Source organism: Chaetodon trifascialis, chromosome 16 (genome assembly GCF_039877785.1).
Source record: "Chaetodon trifascialis isolate fChaTrf1 chromosome 16, fChaTrf1.hap1, whole genome shotgun sequence".
NCBI classification, from domain to species: Eukaryota; Metazoa; Chordata; class Actinopteri; order Chaetodontiformes; family Chaetodontidae; genus Chaetodon; species Chaetodon trifascialis.
This window is the reverse complement of record NC_092071.1, coordinates 7,871,231-7,887,076: the sequence shown is the minus strand read 5'-3', so window position 1 is coordinate 7,887,076 and position 15,846 is coordinate 7,871,231. Positions and strand designations below refer to the sequence as shown.

General features: G+C 44.0%; 1 protein-coding gene across 5 annotated transcripts in view; it reads left to right on the top strand.

Moving 5' to 3' along the window:
* The window catches only part of sh3pxd2b (SH3 and PX domains 2B), a 66,379-nt gene that overhangs the window by 15,342 nt on the left and 35,191 nt on the right, over window positions 1–15,846 (top strand). For 3 of the 5 annotated variants that reach the window (XM_070983761.1, XM_070983762.1, XM_070983759.1), the window contains exons 4-9: window positions 3,472–3,548; window positions 8,219–8,310; window positions 12,337–12,362; window positions 12,802–12,837; window positions 14,462–14,593; window positions 14,852–14,953. In XM_070983761.1, the coding sequence (XP_070839862.1) occupies window positions 3,472–3,548; window positions 8,219–8,310; window positions 12,337–12,362; window positions 12,802–12,837; window positions 14,462–14,593; window positions 14,852–14,953 (465 nt within the window). The remainder of the gene's footprint in view (window positions 1–3,471; window positions 3,549–8,218; window positions 8,311–12,336; window positions 12,363–12,801; window positions 12,838–14,461; window positions 14,594–14,851; window positions 14,954–15,846) is intronic. The other 2 variants (XM_070983760.1, XM_070983764.1) reach the window with 1 other exon arrangement.

Sequence of the window (15,846 nt, the reverse complement as noted above, 5' to 3'; positions counted from 1 at the left end):
TCATGGTACTAAATTTCTTTGATACGTTCATAGGACATTTAGATAAAAGTGATAAATTTGATCCATTTACCCCAGAGCCCTGAACGATGCTCTTCAAGGCATTGACGGCAGGTCAGCCTTTGAAAACGATCTGATATGCTCTTGAGCAGTTATCTTAAGTTGGGCTCGCTTAACTACAGTCAGATCCCAAGAATGTGGATCTGCTTCTTTAGGGCCCCTGCATGATAAAAGAGGGGATATTCTTTCATGAACTTCCAGAAGTAGGATATGAATTTGTAATTTGGGTCGACTTTTTTATTCCCTTTCCCCTTGATGATGGATATCGTACCTCCTTTTTTCAGAGCGTGCGGTTGGCTGGGGATCTCTGGCTGCCACAGTAGGATGCACAGTATGTCAGGCATGTTAAAGAAGTACAGTATGTTTCTGTGGATCTGAATAACACATTCCGCAGTCAGTCCTCTGCGAAGGGCAGAAAAACACGAAGTAACAGAACAGTTCCAACGACCTTGTTGCTCATACCTCATTCATATCACGTTCATCTCCTGTCCGCAGGGGAAAGCAGCTGCTGAACTGTCTGCTCGAATGTGGTGCAACAGTGCCAAACTTGTCTTTTACGTTAGCTTTTGAGGTTGCGTCTGCCCTTAGTCAGCAAGTTACCCAAGAACACAGTAATTACAACTCACACACACCGCTCGTTCTTTCACACTTAGAAGCTCCACACGTGCCTTGTTACAGTGATATGTAGAGCCTTTTGGGGCAAGTCATGTGAGTCAAGTCTGACAACAAGGCTTAAATCAAGTTTCAGCTCTGTCTACAGCTTCATAACAGCTCTGACGTAAAGTCGTCAGTCTTATCTTGAATAATGGAGAGTTGACTTGTGACTTGTTAATGCAAGACTTGAGACTTAACCTGAGACTTGCTGTTATAAAACTTATCCGTTGACTTGGATTTGTCCCACGTTTAGTAAAGTCTCACGTTTGCAATAGTAAGTTATTAAAGTCCTCCATTTTTGTGACCAGTCTGAACAGAGCCTGTGCCTTAAATATACGACTTTGGTCTTATGTCAAGGTTTTAATTAGTCAAGGTCCATCTGAAGAGCTTAAGTAGGGGGAAAAAACAGGAGGAATTCATGTGTGCTGGTCAGCCCAGTGATTAAGAGGTGAGTGCTGAGAGCAGCTTTCTGTGGACCCTCTCTGCATTCCCCTCTACCAGGAAACAAAAGTTGTTTGATACCCTTGGTCAATGCCGGCACTGAGATTTACCATAAAGTGTGCCTCAGCCATAGCTCCGAGGCAGCGGCTTTCCCTCCCTCCCTCCTCAAAACAAGCCCTTTTCTCAGCCTCGCTCATGAGCTGCCGTGCATACAGAGTGGGCAGTGTTGAGTCAGAGCTTCTCTCCTGACCCCTGAGAGCTTTGGAAAACCGTCAAGAAAGCTTTCTGTTTGAGGAGTGACGAGGGGAGGAGAGGAAGAAGGAGAGCGAGGCAGGAGGAGGAGATGTACCGTAGGCGTCCAGGGGTTGACTTTCAAATCTCTTTAGTTTTCATGAGCGGTCCAGACACCATGTCCTTTCGGCTGCTCTGGCAAGATGTTGCCAACGCCTTAGAGACTTGGATTGCCTTCTCTCATTCTTCATCAAGTTAATCTCCTCTTTAATAGTCTCCATGTAGTACAAGCCCAGTTCCCAAAAAACTGGGACGCTGAGTAAAACATAAATAAAAACAGAACGCAATCATTTGCAAACGAACTGTTTACGGACGACAGTTTAACCAAGCCATCCTTTGGGCATGTAGTAATGTCCTCCGTGCAGTTGTGTTTCTCAGAGCGCTGAATCTCGCCCCATCCTTGTTCGTGAACGACCGAGCCTTTTGAGTTTCAAGTCCTTTCGTGTTCTTTGAGCGCACTTCGCTCGCGTCCCAACTTGTTTGAAACTTGCTGCTGCCATCAAATTCAGAACAAGCAGATACAGTTTTGACAAAAATCAATCAAGTTGATGAGGTGAAACTGAATATATTGTGTTTGTGCTGTTTCCAGTTGAGCATATGTCACTACAGTTATTTATGGCGCTCCACCCAGCAGTTGTCAATACATTACGCTCAAATTCAAAATTGTGTAAAAGTCACGGCTGCAGAAGACGAAAAGTTATCTGGGTACCATGAATGTCTGTAGAAAATCCATTCAACAACCAACAAAATGGCTAAATTGACTGACTTTTCTCTCCTATTCAAAACATTTGCCCAGTTATAGGACTGGATCTTCTTGAGGTTATATTAGTCTCCAAAGCAAAACCCGGTTTCCTTATTCACTGAATACATTTACAGTCTGGCTCTTTGATATCACAGGAGGCGTCTTAAGTCACTATAAAGAAGATGTGAAGGTGATTTCCTGTCTTTTTTTGTTTTTGTCACACGTCTGAGTCAGCTAGCAGGTTGCCGTCAGAGATGGCTTGATTGGGGAGGGCAGAGGTGGGGTCTTTTGGAAGTGGGTTGTTGGTGGTTGTGGTTATTGTGTGAAATGTGTGAGATCTGAAGTCTGTCGAGGAAGTCGTTTATTTCAGTGTTTATCATAAGATGAGCAGAAGTCACAAACAGCCTCTGTCTCTCTCCATCAATAGGTGGAGATGTCGGGGGCTTGACTGCTCAGCGCTGATCTCCTGTGAGATAGATTCATGTTTCAGCAAGTCTGCTTTAGATACTCTGAAAACAAATACCATAAACCCTGTGGTGGAGGTGATTCAAGAACTTCTCAAAACATGTCCCCTTTTGTGTCCAGGATCGTGTTACAGCCTTGACTTCCTGCCCAGTTTATATGTTTGCGTTAGAGCTGTCTCAGTGAATTTATTAGAGAAACTTCAGCAGCTAAAAGGAGGAGAAAATAAATGCTGGCTCTGAAATTTCCTGCATTCCGTTAAGTTAGAAGAGTGTTTTAAAAGGCCTATTTGTAGCCGTTTCTTGTTATTGTTATGGCGACACAGCTCGTCTGTGCCTGTGCTCATTCGTGCTTGGAGATAAGGGCACTGGGGTAGCATTTAAGCTGTCATGCAGACATAGTTCGCTTTCCCAAAATCATTTATTCATGACTTGGAAAGGCCAGCTATTCACCTAGCTCCTTACCCACCTCATTGTGCTGTCAGCGTTATTGATGACGTGACTGTATTGTGTCTGCATGATAATTCACTAGCCATGTTTTGGAAAAGCAACTGTGTCCTTATTGTCCTTCAGTGGACGCCTAACTTTTTGAAGTTGCTCTTGACAAGAGCATCATCCGAATTACAGAACAATTCAGCATGTTTTTATTAGGAAATATTGCTTTTTTTTCTATATGACACACATGTATGCTTATTATAAAGGATGATGAGTAGAAAATGTAGTTTTGCTGTGAAATACTGATGAGTATGCTATTACTTAAGCATTAAGTTAATGATAAGTTTGGCTTTTCTGACTTCTAAGTCTGTTTTTCCTTCTTTGTTACAGGCAAGATCCTGTTTAGGAGGAGCCATATCAGAGATGTGGCCATGAAAAGGCTAAGGCCCATCAACGAGTACTGCAGGGTAAGTGTCTCGACCAGTACTCACCTTCAACCTGGAAATCTGCACTGGTCTTTTTTTGTCTAGTTCATGAAAGCACTTCCATCCTCAGTACAAAGAACTAAAATCAAGGCAGAAAGTGCAGTGGTCAGAGGAAAAGAAAAACAAGCATCCCACCCACGTTGCATTAACTTAGCCCTGAACAGGAAAATGGAAAATAATCTTTTGGTGCCCTCTGCGTATGTATGAGCAGCACGAGTCGCTGTTTCTTTTCAGCACATTCAGGCTTATGCTGAGTGACCTGAACATCTGATTTCAGGAGAACGTTTGACTTGTCTTCATGTGTGATTTTTCCGTGTGACGCCATGCCAGCGTCCCAAATTTATAAGCCGCCACCGTCATCTGTCAAGCAGACACACAGACACCGTAGTTGTTAAAAATTCAAACACGTCGTTATGTTCATTAAAGTTAAGCTCGTAGCCACACTGCGAGATTTGCATAACAGCCAGATTTATAGGATTACATTGTTCCAGGAACAGCTGTGTGAATAATGCCAGTGCCCTTGCCTTCTCAATTGGCACTGTATGGTTTGCGCCATGCGAAATTCCCTGGAGCAGGCCTTTGTGACAGCAGGCATCCACCACGCTGAGGTGTCCTAAGAGCTCCCCAGGTGCTCTGTAGCTGACAGTGACCTCCCTGCCGAAGGATGCAAACTAAAGTGGAATTGCTCTTAAGGGATCAATAGTGTATGAGCAAAAATGTGGAAAGAAGATGTCTAATAGCTCCCATATATACAGTAAACTCCCATGATCTCTCTGGACAAGAGAATTTATAGATTTACTTAATGTCTATGCTGTTGAGTTGCTGTCAGTGGCAGAAGAAGAACAGGGTGGGCGCAGGGTGTGTCGTAGCGTCGGTGGTGTCTGCTTTTCCATTTGAAATACAGCATTTTTCCACCAGTTAACAGGGAGATAATGTAAAACCTGTGCATTATCCAGTCCATTACATGGCTTTTTACCAAAGAGATTAATCACTTGGCCGCAAGAAAGGGGGGAAAATATGTAGCTGTGCATTCTCAGGCTCTGCTGTAGCAGAGCTGCAAGCGTAAAACTGCCAATAGCTAGCAGCTAATCGCTACAGTTTGACAGAAATGGAACCACAGCAACCTCAATGAATACATTATGATTGATGTTCGGCATCTTAGCAACAAGACAAAGTGTTTTGCCCTTGAAGTAAATTCAAAGCAGTATCTTAAAAAAATTTCCATTTCTATAATTTAACTTGCCAGTTGTTTATCTACTGTAACCAAGGAGTGGGTCTGTTTTGCAACCAGCGGTCATTACTTATTATGATGAGATGTTTCCAAATGGATATCTCGGCCACAAAGTCACATGACTTAGGTGTGAAACACTGCTCCAGTATTCAGAAACACCGGGCAGGATGAGCTGTTGTTGTATCTCATTTAGTGGCGGTAACTATCAGCAGAGGGTTGTGCCAAAGGCAGAGAGCCGGCTGGTGCTGAGCTTGCTCCAGTCAGCACATCCACAGCCCATAGGCTGTGTTTTTGTTACATTTTACAGGCTTGCCTTAGGGCCTCTAAACCATACACACCCCCATCTGTCTCTCACAGAGAGGGGAAACTTGAGGGTGTTTTTACAAGTTTTGTTCTGACTTAGCCTTTGCTCACGTCTTCTTGTCTTTCCAGCTATATTATTTTATCATGCGGCCGCTTCTCTTCTCCATAAAGAGCCTCATGAAACGGTCACTGTACAAATCAGTTTCTGATGTGGCGCTGATGGGCCTTTTGTCACTTCTTCCATTGTGAATGAAAAATAACAATCCTCAAGGCCTCAGAGTGAAGAGGAGAAAAGTTTCATGAATAATAAACAATGTTGAGGACTGGCGTGGCGCGGTGACTGTACAGCTACTCCACCAAGTGTCGTCTGGGGTTAAAGGAATGTACAGCTGGTGTAGGCAACATCTTTAACCACTTATGTGAAAAATAAGAGTATGGGGGAGGAATGGATAGAGTTGTTGGTTCGTGTCAGTGGGCGTGGATGTTTATGGGAATAGCTTAGCCACACCAGTAGCATTGCTGCAGTCAAAGTTGTTTGCGTGGAGGAAAATTAAAAAAAATGAAAATGGTGGCTGGGGTCCTAAGCTCCTGTCTTTAAGTAGTTTGAGGACAAAATACCTCTGAGCATGTGAGAGCATTACGTGGAGTGGAAGGGAATACGATCCTGTTGGACTGGCTTTAAATCTGAGCAGCTGGAAGTCGCAAGTCGCCAGCCAGTGAGCCAAACGCTGCCTCACACATCAGTCGTGTCAGTCACACATACCTGAAAATGATTTGAAACATTCAGACCCGTGATAGCATCATCAGAACGCGGCGCTGGCAGTGTGTTCTGCATATTATGATAACCGCTGAAACAAATTTGAACTTGACTGTAAGCAGAAAAAAAAAAAAAACTGGCATTGTCATCCACCCCCGTAGGCAGTCAGGTTGACAAGGTGAAACTTCGTGTTTTTCTCGGGGAAGAGCTTAGTCAGCCCTTCTGTAGCACAGCTGAGGCTTTAACCTGACTCATATGGAATTTCCCTGGTTGTAAAGTCTTATGTTTTTATTCACATCAGGAAACACAGTCGGTTAAGAAAGAAAGAAAGAAAGAAAGAAAGAAAGAAAGAAAGAAAGAAAGAAAGAAAGAAAGAAAGAAAGAAAGAAAGAAACATGGAGATTGTTTGCATAGACCAAGAGTAAGACTGTTGAGGATGACGAGAAAGGTCACACATTGTTGAAATGCATCGCATCAAAAATTGCTGTAGGAGCAGTTTTCACCTGACCTTCATCAGCCTGTGTTCAAAAATTTGGGATGTGGGAACGAAATGCATTCATAATCCTTTTGTTTGTGAAAAATAGACCTATTTTTAGTGGATGATGCCAATGCAGAACCTAACCTCTTAAACCTCTGTTGTTGTTTGTGTTAGTCCAGTCTGAGGGTTCCCATTGGCTGTGTGTGTCTTCATGTGAGAAGATACTGTGCACAGATATAGTCACGACGTACTGCACCGTATGGAAGAGCACATGTAGATCTGTCATTCCCATTACCTATTTTTCATTGGAGGAAACACACGTGCGCACACACGCACACACACACAAAGGCACACACAATTACCTTAATGCTGCCTGCTGTAAAGAACGGCCATAAAGTCCATTTGCTGTAATGTACCCTGAGCCCCCCCCCCCCGTCTCCTCCCTGGGGAGAATTGTAATGAGTGGACGAGCCACAGGCGGACACGAGGAGGGGAATAAATCCAAGGAGACGATAGCCAGTTCAGGATGCTCTCTGACCTCGGGCACAGTGCAGCGTTCTGGGCTGCAGGAGTGGAGGGGGGGTCCCCTGGAGGTCATCAGTTAAGATCTTAAATCAGCTGCTTGGCTTTGGTGTCTCAGGATGTGGATGAAACTACTGTAAAAAGGGGGCTCATTTGATGCAAAATAATATTACACTGTATGTACCATGAATCAACAAACACCTACGTGGGCTCCCTCACGCTCCATGTGGCTCTGCGGCTAATGGAAAACACTAGTTAGACTTTGTTCATGGCAGCAGCGCCGCTCCTTTCTGTCAACACAAGCTGCTGGCATGAACTCGTGGCCGTAACTATGACAAGGCAAATGTGGCACATGGGACAAGGGCACCTTGGTCGGGTCTTTGGCTTCCATTCTGCATCTGTCAGAGTATGAGAGGTAGATGGAGACTCTGCTCCCTTGAAGGACTGAACTGAAACACTTACGAGTATTAAAATCAGAGGTAGAGGCCAGCAGAGGAAGCTTGATGGATAGCATTGAGCCTCGCCTGCCAGCATAGGGAGGAGGAGTGGCCTTGCTCCTTTAGCTGTAAGAGAAATAGTCACCATGGGGTCGTTGGCAACAGTTATTCTGTCTGTTGGTTTGGGGCATCAAGCTGTGGAGGTGATTATCTGTTCCACAGCTGCCCTTTAGTGGTTCGCTTGAAAGAGTAGGAGAAGCAGATAAAACCGACTCAGGAGAGAAGAGAAAGAGGGGCCAGAAACAGACCGAGCGATAACACGACGGGCCGCGTGCGCGAGGGAGAGCTCGCACCAATAAAGACCAAGATGAACGCGGCCGCTCTGTCTTTCATCTCTGGCCGCGTTGTCAGGATCCATCTCCGCGTTGCTGGTGATCCTCCGCAGACGCTTAAGATTAGGAAGGAGGGTAGGCAAGACCGATCAATGAACTGAGATCAGAACCAGAGAAGAGATGAGCTGGTGTGATTGAGAAGCACTGAAAGAAGAGAAGGGGAAATTACTCATTTTACATATCATTTTTTTATTTCAAAGTGCTTTGTTTTTGCTCTTTATATTAAAACAGAACACCAACAGGGACAACAATAAATATTAAGAGACTACAAAAAATAGTAGAAATTTTTTGTTATTTAGGTAGTTATTAACTGTGAAACTTCCTTGTAGTTGATCGGACACACAGGTTCATTTGTATGAAAAACTTAAACATTAGACAAAACACATAGCTCCATGCCTGTCTGCCTTACTTGCACACAACCAATGATTGAACACTATGTTTAACCTCTGGTTGACTTCTGTGTGCACTGAAGTGACTGTACTTGTCAGAGTGTGTGATTACCCATGTTTCCTGCTGTCTTTTGTGCCTGCAGGCCCTCATCCAGCTGCCAGTCTACATCTCGCAGTGCGAGGAAGTCAGAGTGTTTTTTGAGACCAGACCTGAAGACCTCAACCCACCCAAGGAGTGAGTCCCACGCATGTGCGCGCACATAGACACCCACACATGGGCACATTTGTCAGAAACCCCCAGGCCCACATCCAGTGGCAAACACCCGTCATTGTTCTCCTGACTGTCATGTCACGTCCTGCCAGCATCTACCCCCAGCCTGCCGGTAATGAGCGTTCATTACACCCTCTAATGGATATGATTTCATACTGTTGCGCTACTTCCTGTTGGATTTATCAAGCAGAAACATACGCAGTGGGCCTTTTAAATGCTGACTTAGCATTTAAGCATGTAGCTGCGGCTCGGTTCAGCCACCAGGCTGCAGACATGGTTGCTCTGAAGGCGTGCGGACCTGCCCGGCTGCCTCTTGTAAATCTCACTCAACACGCTATCGTCGTATCCAGCGCTGACAGTTACAATGTGCCGAAACTAAGGCATCAGCAGGCAACGAATGCCAGCGTCCAACACACACAAGCAAGTGTTGACACACACATAACTTCACACGCGGGCCTCAGTTACAGATGTGTTGTTATTAAGGTTACCAGCGCCTTCGGGGCAGTGGAGGTTACGGGTGGCTGGTTTCATAGACACCGTAATGCGAGGCTCACATTTTGACCCTGGAGATGGTTTTTACACCAGCGGCTGTCAGCTGACTTATTAGTTTTAACCTCTCTGTCATCACGTACTGATGTGTGGCACCGGGCGTTGAGAAGTTGTCTCGGTCGGCAGGAAATTGAGCTGATAAGTCCTGTGATATATGCTGGGAGTGCATGTAAGGCCAGCGGTAAGCCAGCACATAGAGAATGGGTTTTTCAATTGGCAAGACTTTGTTGTAAAATCTGGGTCATATACTTAAGAGACTATCACTGTGTCCAAATCCCTTACTCAATGCTAACAGTATAATAAAATACTAATGATAGTGTTCACCGACATGGATGGATGCACTACATACACAGAAACATGGTTAGATTATTATTATTATTATTATTATACATCAGGGATCCTCGTACCATTTTGCACCTGAACAGTACAATAGGTGTCGACTTTTTGGCCCGTGGCCTTCCTTTAAGTTTCAGTTCTGGCCCTCTGAGGGACAACCGTGGTAATAGTAATCCAATTTAGACACATTTTAAGATTTTTCACTTTTCACTTACTGTAATGGCCTTAAGCATGACAGTTTATCTGGCACGGCTCGATTCAGGCAGCGACAGTCGTGCACCTGCCTAGCGCATGCGTGAGCGTGTCTTTCTCCCATACCCATCGTCCCCCTGGTCACCTTGACATTTAAACTCGCTAAAACTGTTGAGGCGGTGAAATTGCAAAATGTTGCTCCACTTTCGGATTAATTTTTGATGCTGCAGCTCCTGGTTCATTTGACCCAGAAGCCGTTCAATCTTTTAATTTTTTGTGATGATAGCATCTTTTGTTGGTACAAAAATGAGACAATCGCTGTGACAGTCTGTTTTCATTTCACTGTGGGTCAGCGAGCATCCGCTGTCGCCGCCGTGCTTTGATGCTGCAGCAAGAATTTTCAGATTCTGCACTTTGTGGCTTTAAGTTTTAGAAACTTTTTCTTTTGCAATGTTGAGTGAATACGATTACCTAAGGCAACACAGTATCTACATCCATATTCTTGGTATCAGGAGTGACTTACACTGAGTGAGCAGCTGGGGGCTCTTGCTCAAGGACAATTAACAGGACACATTGCTGTTACAGGGATTGAGTGTGTGACGGGTACGTGCACCAGCCTGCCATATTGTCATTTATAATATAGATGGATTTAATGTCACTTTGAAGTGTGCTGTCTGTTGCGGTCAGATGGTTTACCGAGGCTGTATTGCTCTCAATGCTCAAGCCTGTGATAATATAAACAGAATTGTGTGAATGTGTCGCTCAGCTTCTCTTATGCCAACATTTTGACCAGCGTGATAACAACCATAACCCTCTGAAACTCCCCATAAAAAGAAACGTTCTTATATCTGTGTTTGATCAATGCATGAACACACATGCACACATTTTGTTTCCTGTCCTCCCTCAGAGGAGGTTGCCAAGGACACATACCTCCTCACTCCTCATACAAAACCCCAAGCATGTGTTGGGAGAGGCAGGAAAGAGACGGAGCCTTTACTCAAGGCGGATGAACATAGGAAAGACCTTGGTTTGTCTTTATTGAAATTGGATTACTGCTTTCTGCCAGTGCAGCCTGTTGTTTGGCTGACTGTCAACAGGGCTGGTGTACAGACACAGCAGCCACTGTGGGAGAAGATTTATCATGGACTATAAATCTGCTGCACCGAAAGGGACATCTTAGACTACCAGAAAAGATGGGTAAGAAGCGAAGGAGTCTGCAGAAAAGAGGAAGCATTGAGGAAAGGAAAGGAAAGGAAAGGAAAGGAAAGGAAAGGAAAGGAAAGGAAAGGAAAGGAAAGGAAAGTGGAAAGTAAGGGACATCATAGGGGAAGAAAAGAGGAGATGAAGGGTCGGTTTGAGGTGAGACAGAGGGGTGGGGAGAGGGGGAGAGATTATGAGTGGCGGGATTTCCTTAATCATTCAAATGTACGAGCTCTCTGTGGAATGGCACCTGTTCGCTGTAAGTTTGGCTCCAGGTGTAGAAACCTGATGGCTTTTGTTTGAAAGGGTCTGCAAGAGTCAGAGCCCACAGCGAACATATCCACACAACCTCCAGCAGCAGCAGCAGCAGCAGCAGCAGCAGCAGCAGCAGGTTTGATACATGTCTCATCATTTGCCTTTTCTCCTGTAAGAGCAGACGTGCGAAGCGCGTTCTCACAAGTCCTCTAATTGTCCCATTCGTCATGTTAGCGGCCACCGTGCAGTTCGCCTCAGCCGTGGCCGCTCGATGCCAGCGCTCCCAGGGAAGTTGAAATTGAAGTTGGCCCCCGCGTTAATGTTTTGCCTTGAAGTAACATGAAAACTTGGAACCAGTTACAATAAACTAATCATATTAACAAGGTGTAATATGAGCGGCCATGTCTGGGGCATTACATGACCCTGATTTCACCTCCGTTCAAAACAAGCAAACAAAGCACACACACACACACATTCCTGCTCTATAATAACCCAGAGCATTGGTACTGCTTTGGTTGGCCCGGCCAGGGATTTCTTTTTATAGTGCGTTAATGGGCACGCTTATGGGTAAAGATTTATCGAGACTGAAGCCTCTGCAATTAACAGTTCTGCCGATCGAACGGTGCTTTATGTGGCTGAGAGCGCTCATGTTGATGCGGGGAGACGAACAAGCAGCGGCTGCCAAGATGAAGGAGTGAGTGAAGGAGGCGTGGAAGATGTGGGGTGGAAGAAGGAAGGCTGTAAAGTAAGGTGATATTTAGATAACAAAGAGGGTGAAATGCTGAGATTTAGTCACCATTGATATTTCGGGGCATCTGGACATGGAATCAGCTCCTGACTGCTGCTGTGGAGTGATGGTCTATTTATCTGGCTAATGTCTAAAGCAGACGCAGCAGATGCTGTATTGAATTTAACATCAGACTGAATTTCAGAGATGGGCTATCTAAAGGCTTTCTGTTCACATCGGCCTGGAGTAAAGAGACAGGCAGACAGACGTATTCTTCTCTCGTGTGTCTGGAGCGTATAAATAGATCCAACCGATACGTCAACATTAGCAATTATTGTTGATTCTTTGCCGGAGTAATCAGCGTAAGTGTTGTGCGGCGGCGCCATGACAAATTCAAAAATCAAACGAAACAAATCAAAATCAGATCAAATTAAATCGATTCGGAGTTTGTTTTAAAAGCATCGTTAGTGCCAGTTTGCTGGGCGCAGTTAATAACCGAGAACAGCAGTGACAGATGGCGCCAACGGCAGTAGATGCATAATGGAATAAAAGCAAACATACAGCTTTCTGTGCTGTACTGCAAAGTTCAGATTAAAGATAACAAATCACAGGACATTTTGTGATATCCATGAGATGATGTGAATTATTCTGACTATTGAAAACAGTGAGTGAGGAATGTCTCCACAGCTCTGTCATCTGGATGTAACGTGATGATTTCCTCTCTTTAACAGGGAGCCCATCGGAAAGAAGAAATCAGGTATGTGTTTGAAATGAAAGTGGGGTCGGGAGGCTTTGGCTATGGTGTGTTCTTTTTAGTTTATTCATTCATTTTTCATGAAAACAAAAATAGTTTAGAGGAGCAATACAAGAAATCAGGTGCTCTATTGTTACTGCTTTTATGAGGCTCCACCTTTTATGACTTCTCTTCATAACAAATCCTCTACAGCCATCTGTGGCATATAATATAACATTATCTCCATCTAGTGGTCACATAGGTTCACACAGGAAAACACACCATCCCAAAAGTTTCATTAACAAAGACATTTTCTGGCTGTATCCAAATGTTTTCCTGGAGGTGAAGAAACCACCTCTGCCATTGTTTTTGTTTTTTTTCCTCTCCATTCATTTAATATTCTGAACTTGCATCAATGTCACTGTTTTCAGTTTTCTTCTCCATTCGTTTTCCTTTCCATTAGGGATTGTGGAGAGAGCGACTACTTTCCTAAAGCGAGGTAGTAAACACTTGGTGTGTGTGTGACCCAGCGGGTTGCTAGCGGCCTGCTCCCCCTCTCCTCCCCCGGCCTGGGCAGGTGGGATGTGGCTCTGATCAAGGCTTGGGGGCTTGCATTGGTTCCGTAAAGAAAGCATAGCTGGTGATCTTTAAACCCTGTGCGGCTCATGTCTTGGGTGTATTTAAGTATGTTTTCTTGGGAGAGAAAAGACCATTTCTGTCCCAATAGAGGTCTTTATTTCTGCCTGTGTGTGTTTTTACTTGATAAGTAGCATTATACTAAGTTTAACATCATAGACCAGTGATTTAAAAGCATTTATGTGGGTTAGCTTGTCAGTCTGTCTGATCATCCCAGTTCAAACTAGCCTCGATTAGCTTCCCTGATGATCTGCTACCTGATGATTATCATGTGCCCAAAGTCTTTTTGCTCTTACGTTAGCTAACTGTGGTGCTTTGCTTAAAATTAAACTCAACCTGATCTTAGTTTCCCTGCTTTTGAGATATGTTTGCATTACTAATATTCAAATTTCTGATTCTGGACTGAGAATCTGTTACAGATTAGCTGCTGCTCACTGAAGGATGCATACACGCAGACAAAATGAAGCTGTTTTAGGAGCCATCTAATCAGAGTTTCACCACATCTGTGCTTTTCAGATTTTTTACATTATATTGAACTCCGCTGAGACCTGTTTCCTGTCTGCCTGTTGAAAACGTGTTCATCAGTACCTTCAGTGATCTGCATGCTATGCTGGATTTTAATGTCCCTTCACCAGTCATGCACTTAATTTAAAGGCATAAACATTGTTAAAACGGCAGCGTGCCATGTGTCAACCAAGTATTTTGTTTTCAATTATTTGTACATTAAATTTAATCTCTCGGGTTGTTTTAGAGGAGTCGTGCTGCTGGGTGTATTGTGATGAAGATGATTTTTCTCAGGCTGGCTCGGTGCTAACATTGGTGGTGGGTCCTCGTGGTGCTGGTTTGTTTCTGTGTGAAAGCCACAGCCATGTTGATGATCGACTTAACCCTCAACACTTTTGAAACCCCGCCTCTCACTCCCGTTCTCTAAATCTCCAGTTATTCCTCTGCCAGCTCATTCTTTCCCCTCACGCTGTCTCTCCAATCACGTCCACCACCTCCTCTGCTTCGTGTCTGGGCGAATCTCCGTACTCCAAATAAGCCTCCTCTCACTTTTCACTTAAAAGCTTTTACACAAATTGTGACCTTGGACTTGTAATTGGCATTTCATCAAAAACGAACTGTTCACTTATTATAGCTCTCCTCGTGCATTTTGGCTGTTTTGTAAAGACCGTGGCTAAATTGGATTTTCGGCTAAGTTCTTTAAAGTGCCTATAAAATCTGACATTTCAAAAGGTCACGTTCCCTCCAGTCTGTGAGATGCAAGGAATTTTAAAGGTCAATATCTTTTGTCTCTAATGATTCCAAGTTCAGAAGCGTTCCTTGAATATCACATTAACAAATATTAGCACACATCCTCAGTGAAGGGCAGAGCGTGATGAGTGGAGGCTTATTTACATTATTGAGATTTCATCCTGAGCCTGTCTAACAACAAAGGAGCAGGAGTGAGCACAGAGCTAACCGAGCTCCCGTTCTGACCTCAACAGGAGATTCCACCTCAGCAGACCCTCTCCTCCTCGACCAGTACGTGGCAGTGACGGACTATGAGAAGCAGGAGAGCTCTGAGATCAGCCTGCATGTGGGTCAGGTGGTGGAGGTCATCGAGAAAAATGAGTCAGGTACGTTCTGTACAGCATCCAGCGTACTCCTCAGTTATTTTTGCAGACTGAATATACTCATAGGGGTTATGGGTGGAAACGTGCATTAATTCCCATTTTCTTTAGCCAGTTTTCTGGAATGTTTGTTACAATTTGAGCGACATTACATGAAATACGAAATGGACAGAGCACAAATCCGTCATGCATTTCAACAGTGAATAACCACAGACTCGCTCAGGATATCTTGTATGTCGATGTGTTTCTGTTCTGCTCCTTTAGGGTGGTGGTTTGTTAGTTCAGAAGATGCTCAGGGCTGGGTCCCTGCCACCTGCCTTGAGGCACAGGATGACCCTGATGACTTCACTTTTCCAGGAGAAGAAGGTACATAAAGCTTTCCATCTGGGTGATATTGTTCAGTATCTCCTCAAGGAAGATTTAATAATGTTAAGAGGCCATTTAGTATTTACTCTCAAACTCAGCTGTAGGGGGGTGGGGTAGTGGGATCACGTTAAACTGTACTTTTATGCAATTTGGACAAAAACGTTTTGTGCACTTGTCTTTCGGTTGCCTTCTAAAGGGCAACACACACCAGATACTCCATATAAATAGAAAATAAGTAGTCATAGCTCCGTGATGTGCAGATCCAAGCAGCAAATGCAAATCAATTTATGCTGATGGTGAAGGTGTGCATTGTATTCCCCTGGTGTGTGTTGCTCCTAAGAACAGCAACCTAAATATGTTGAAATACCTGAATTACAGAGCACTCATGAATACAAATATGTGTAAAGAAAAGATTAAAAGGTGAACAAAAAAAGAACAAATAGGTAAAGAAATGCTATCTGTGACATAAATATGAGTGAAATTCCATTAAAAAAAAAAGCCAGATTTAGATGATTCTGTAATGATACTATACTGCACATAGCAGCAGCCCTGCTAAGCAAAGAAGAGTACCCAGCCAGTATGTAAATTACAGACCATATTTCAAGTCTTGGTAAGCCGAAGAAGTATGTGGTTTTAAAGTGGACATTGAGCTGGCTGCCCTGTCTTCGTCGGGCAGGTCACTCCTTACAGCCCTGGAATTAGACTCATCCACATCTAACATTCACATTCGCAGACGTATAGAACTATGATATAAAAATAGAAGCAAATAAATTAGCAACTGAGCACATCACACACAAGAAAGTAAGGTCAAGCTGTCCATATGCTAGTCAGCATCAGTTAAGCAAGTTCTCCAGTAATGAGAAAGATTTAATTAAATAGTGGAAAGACCACGT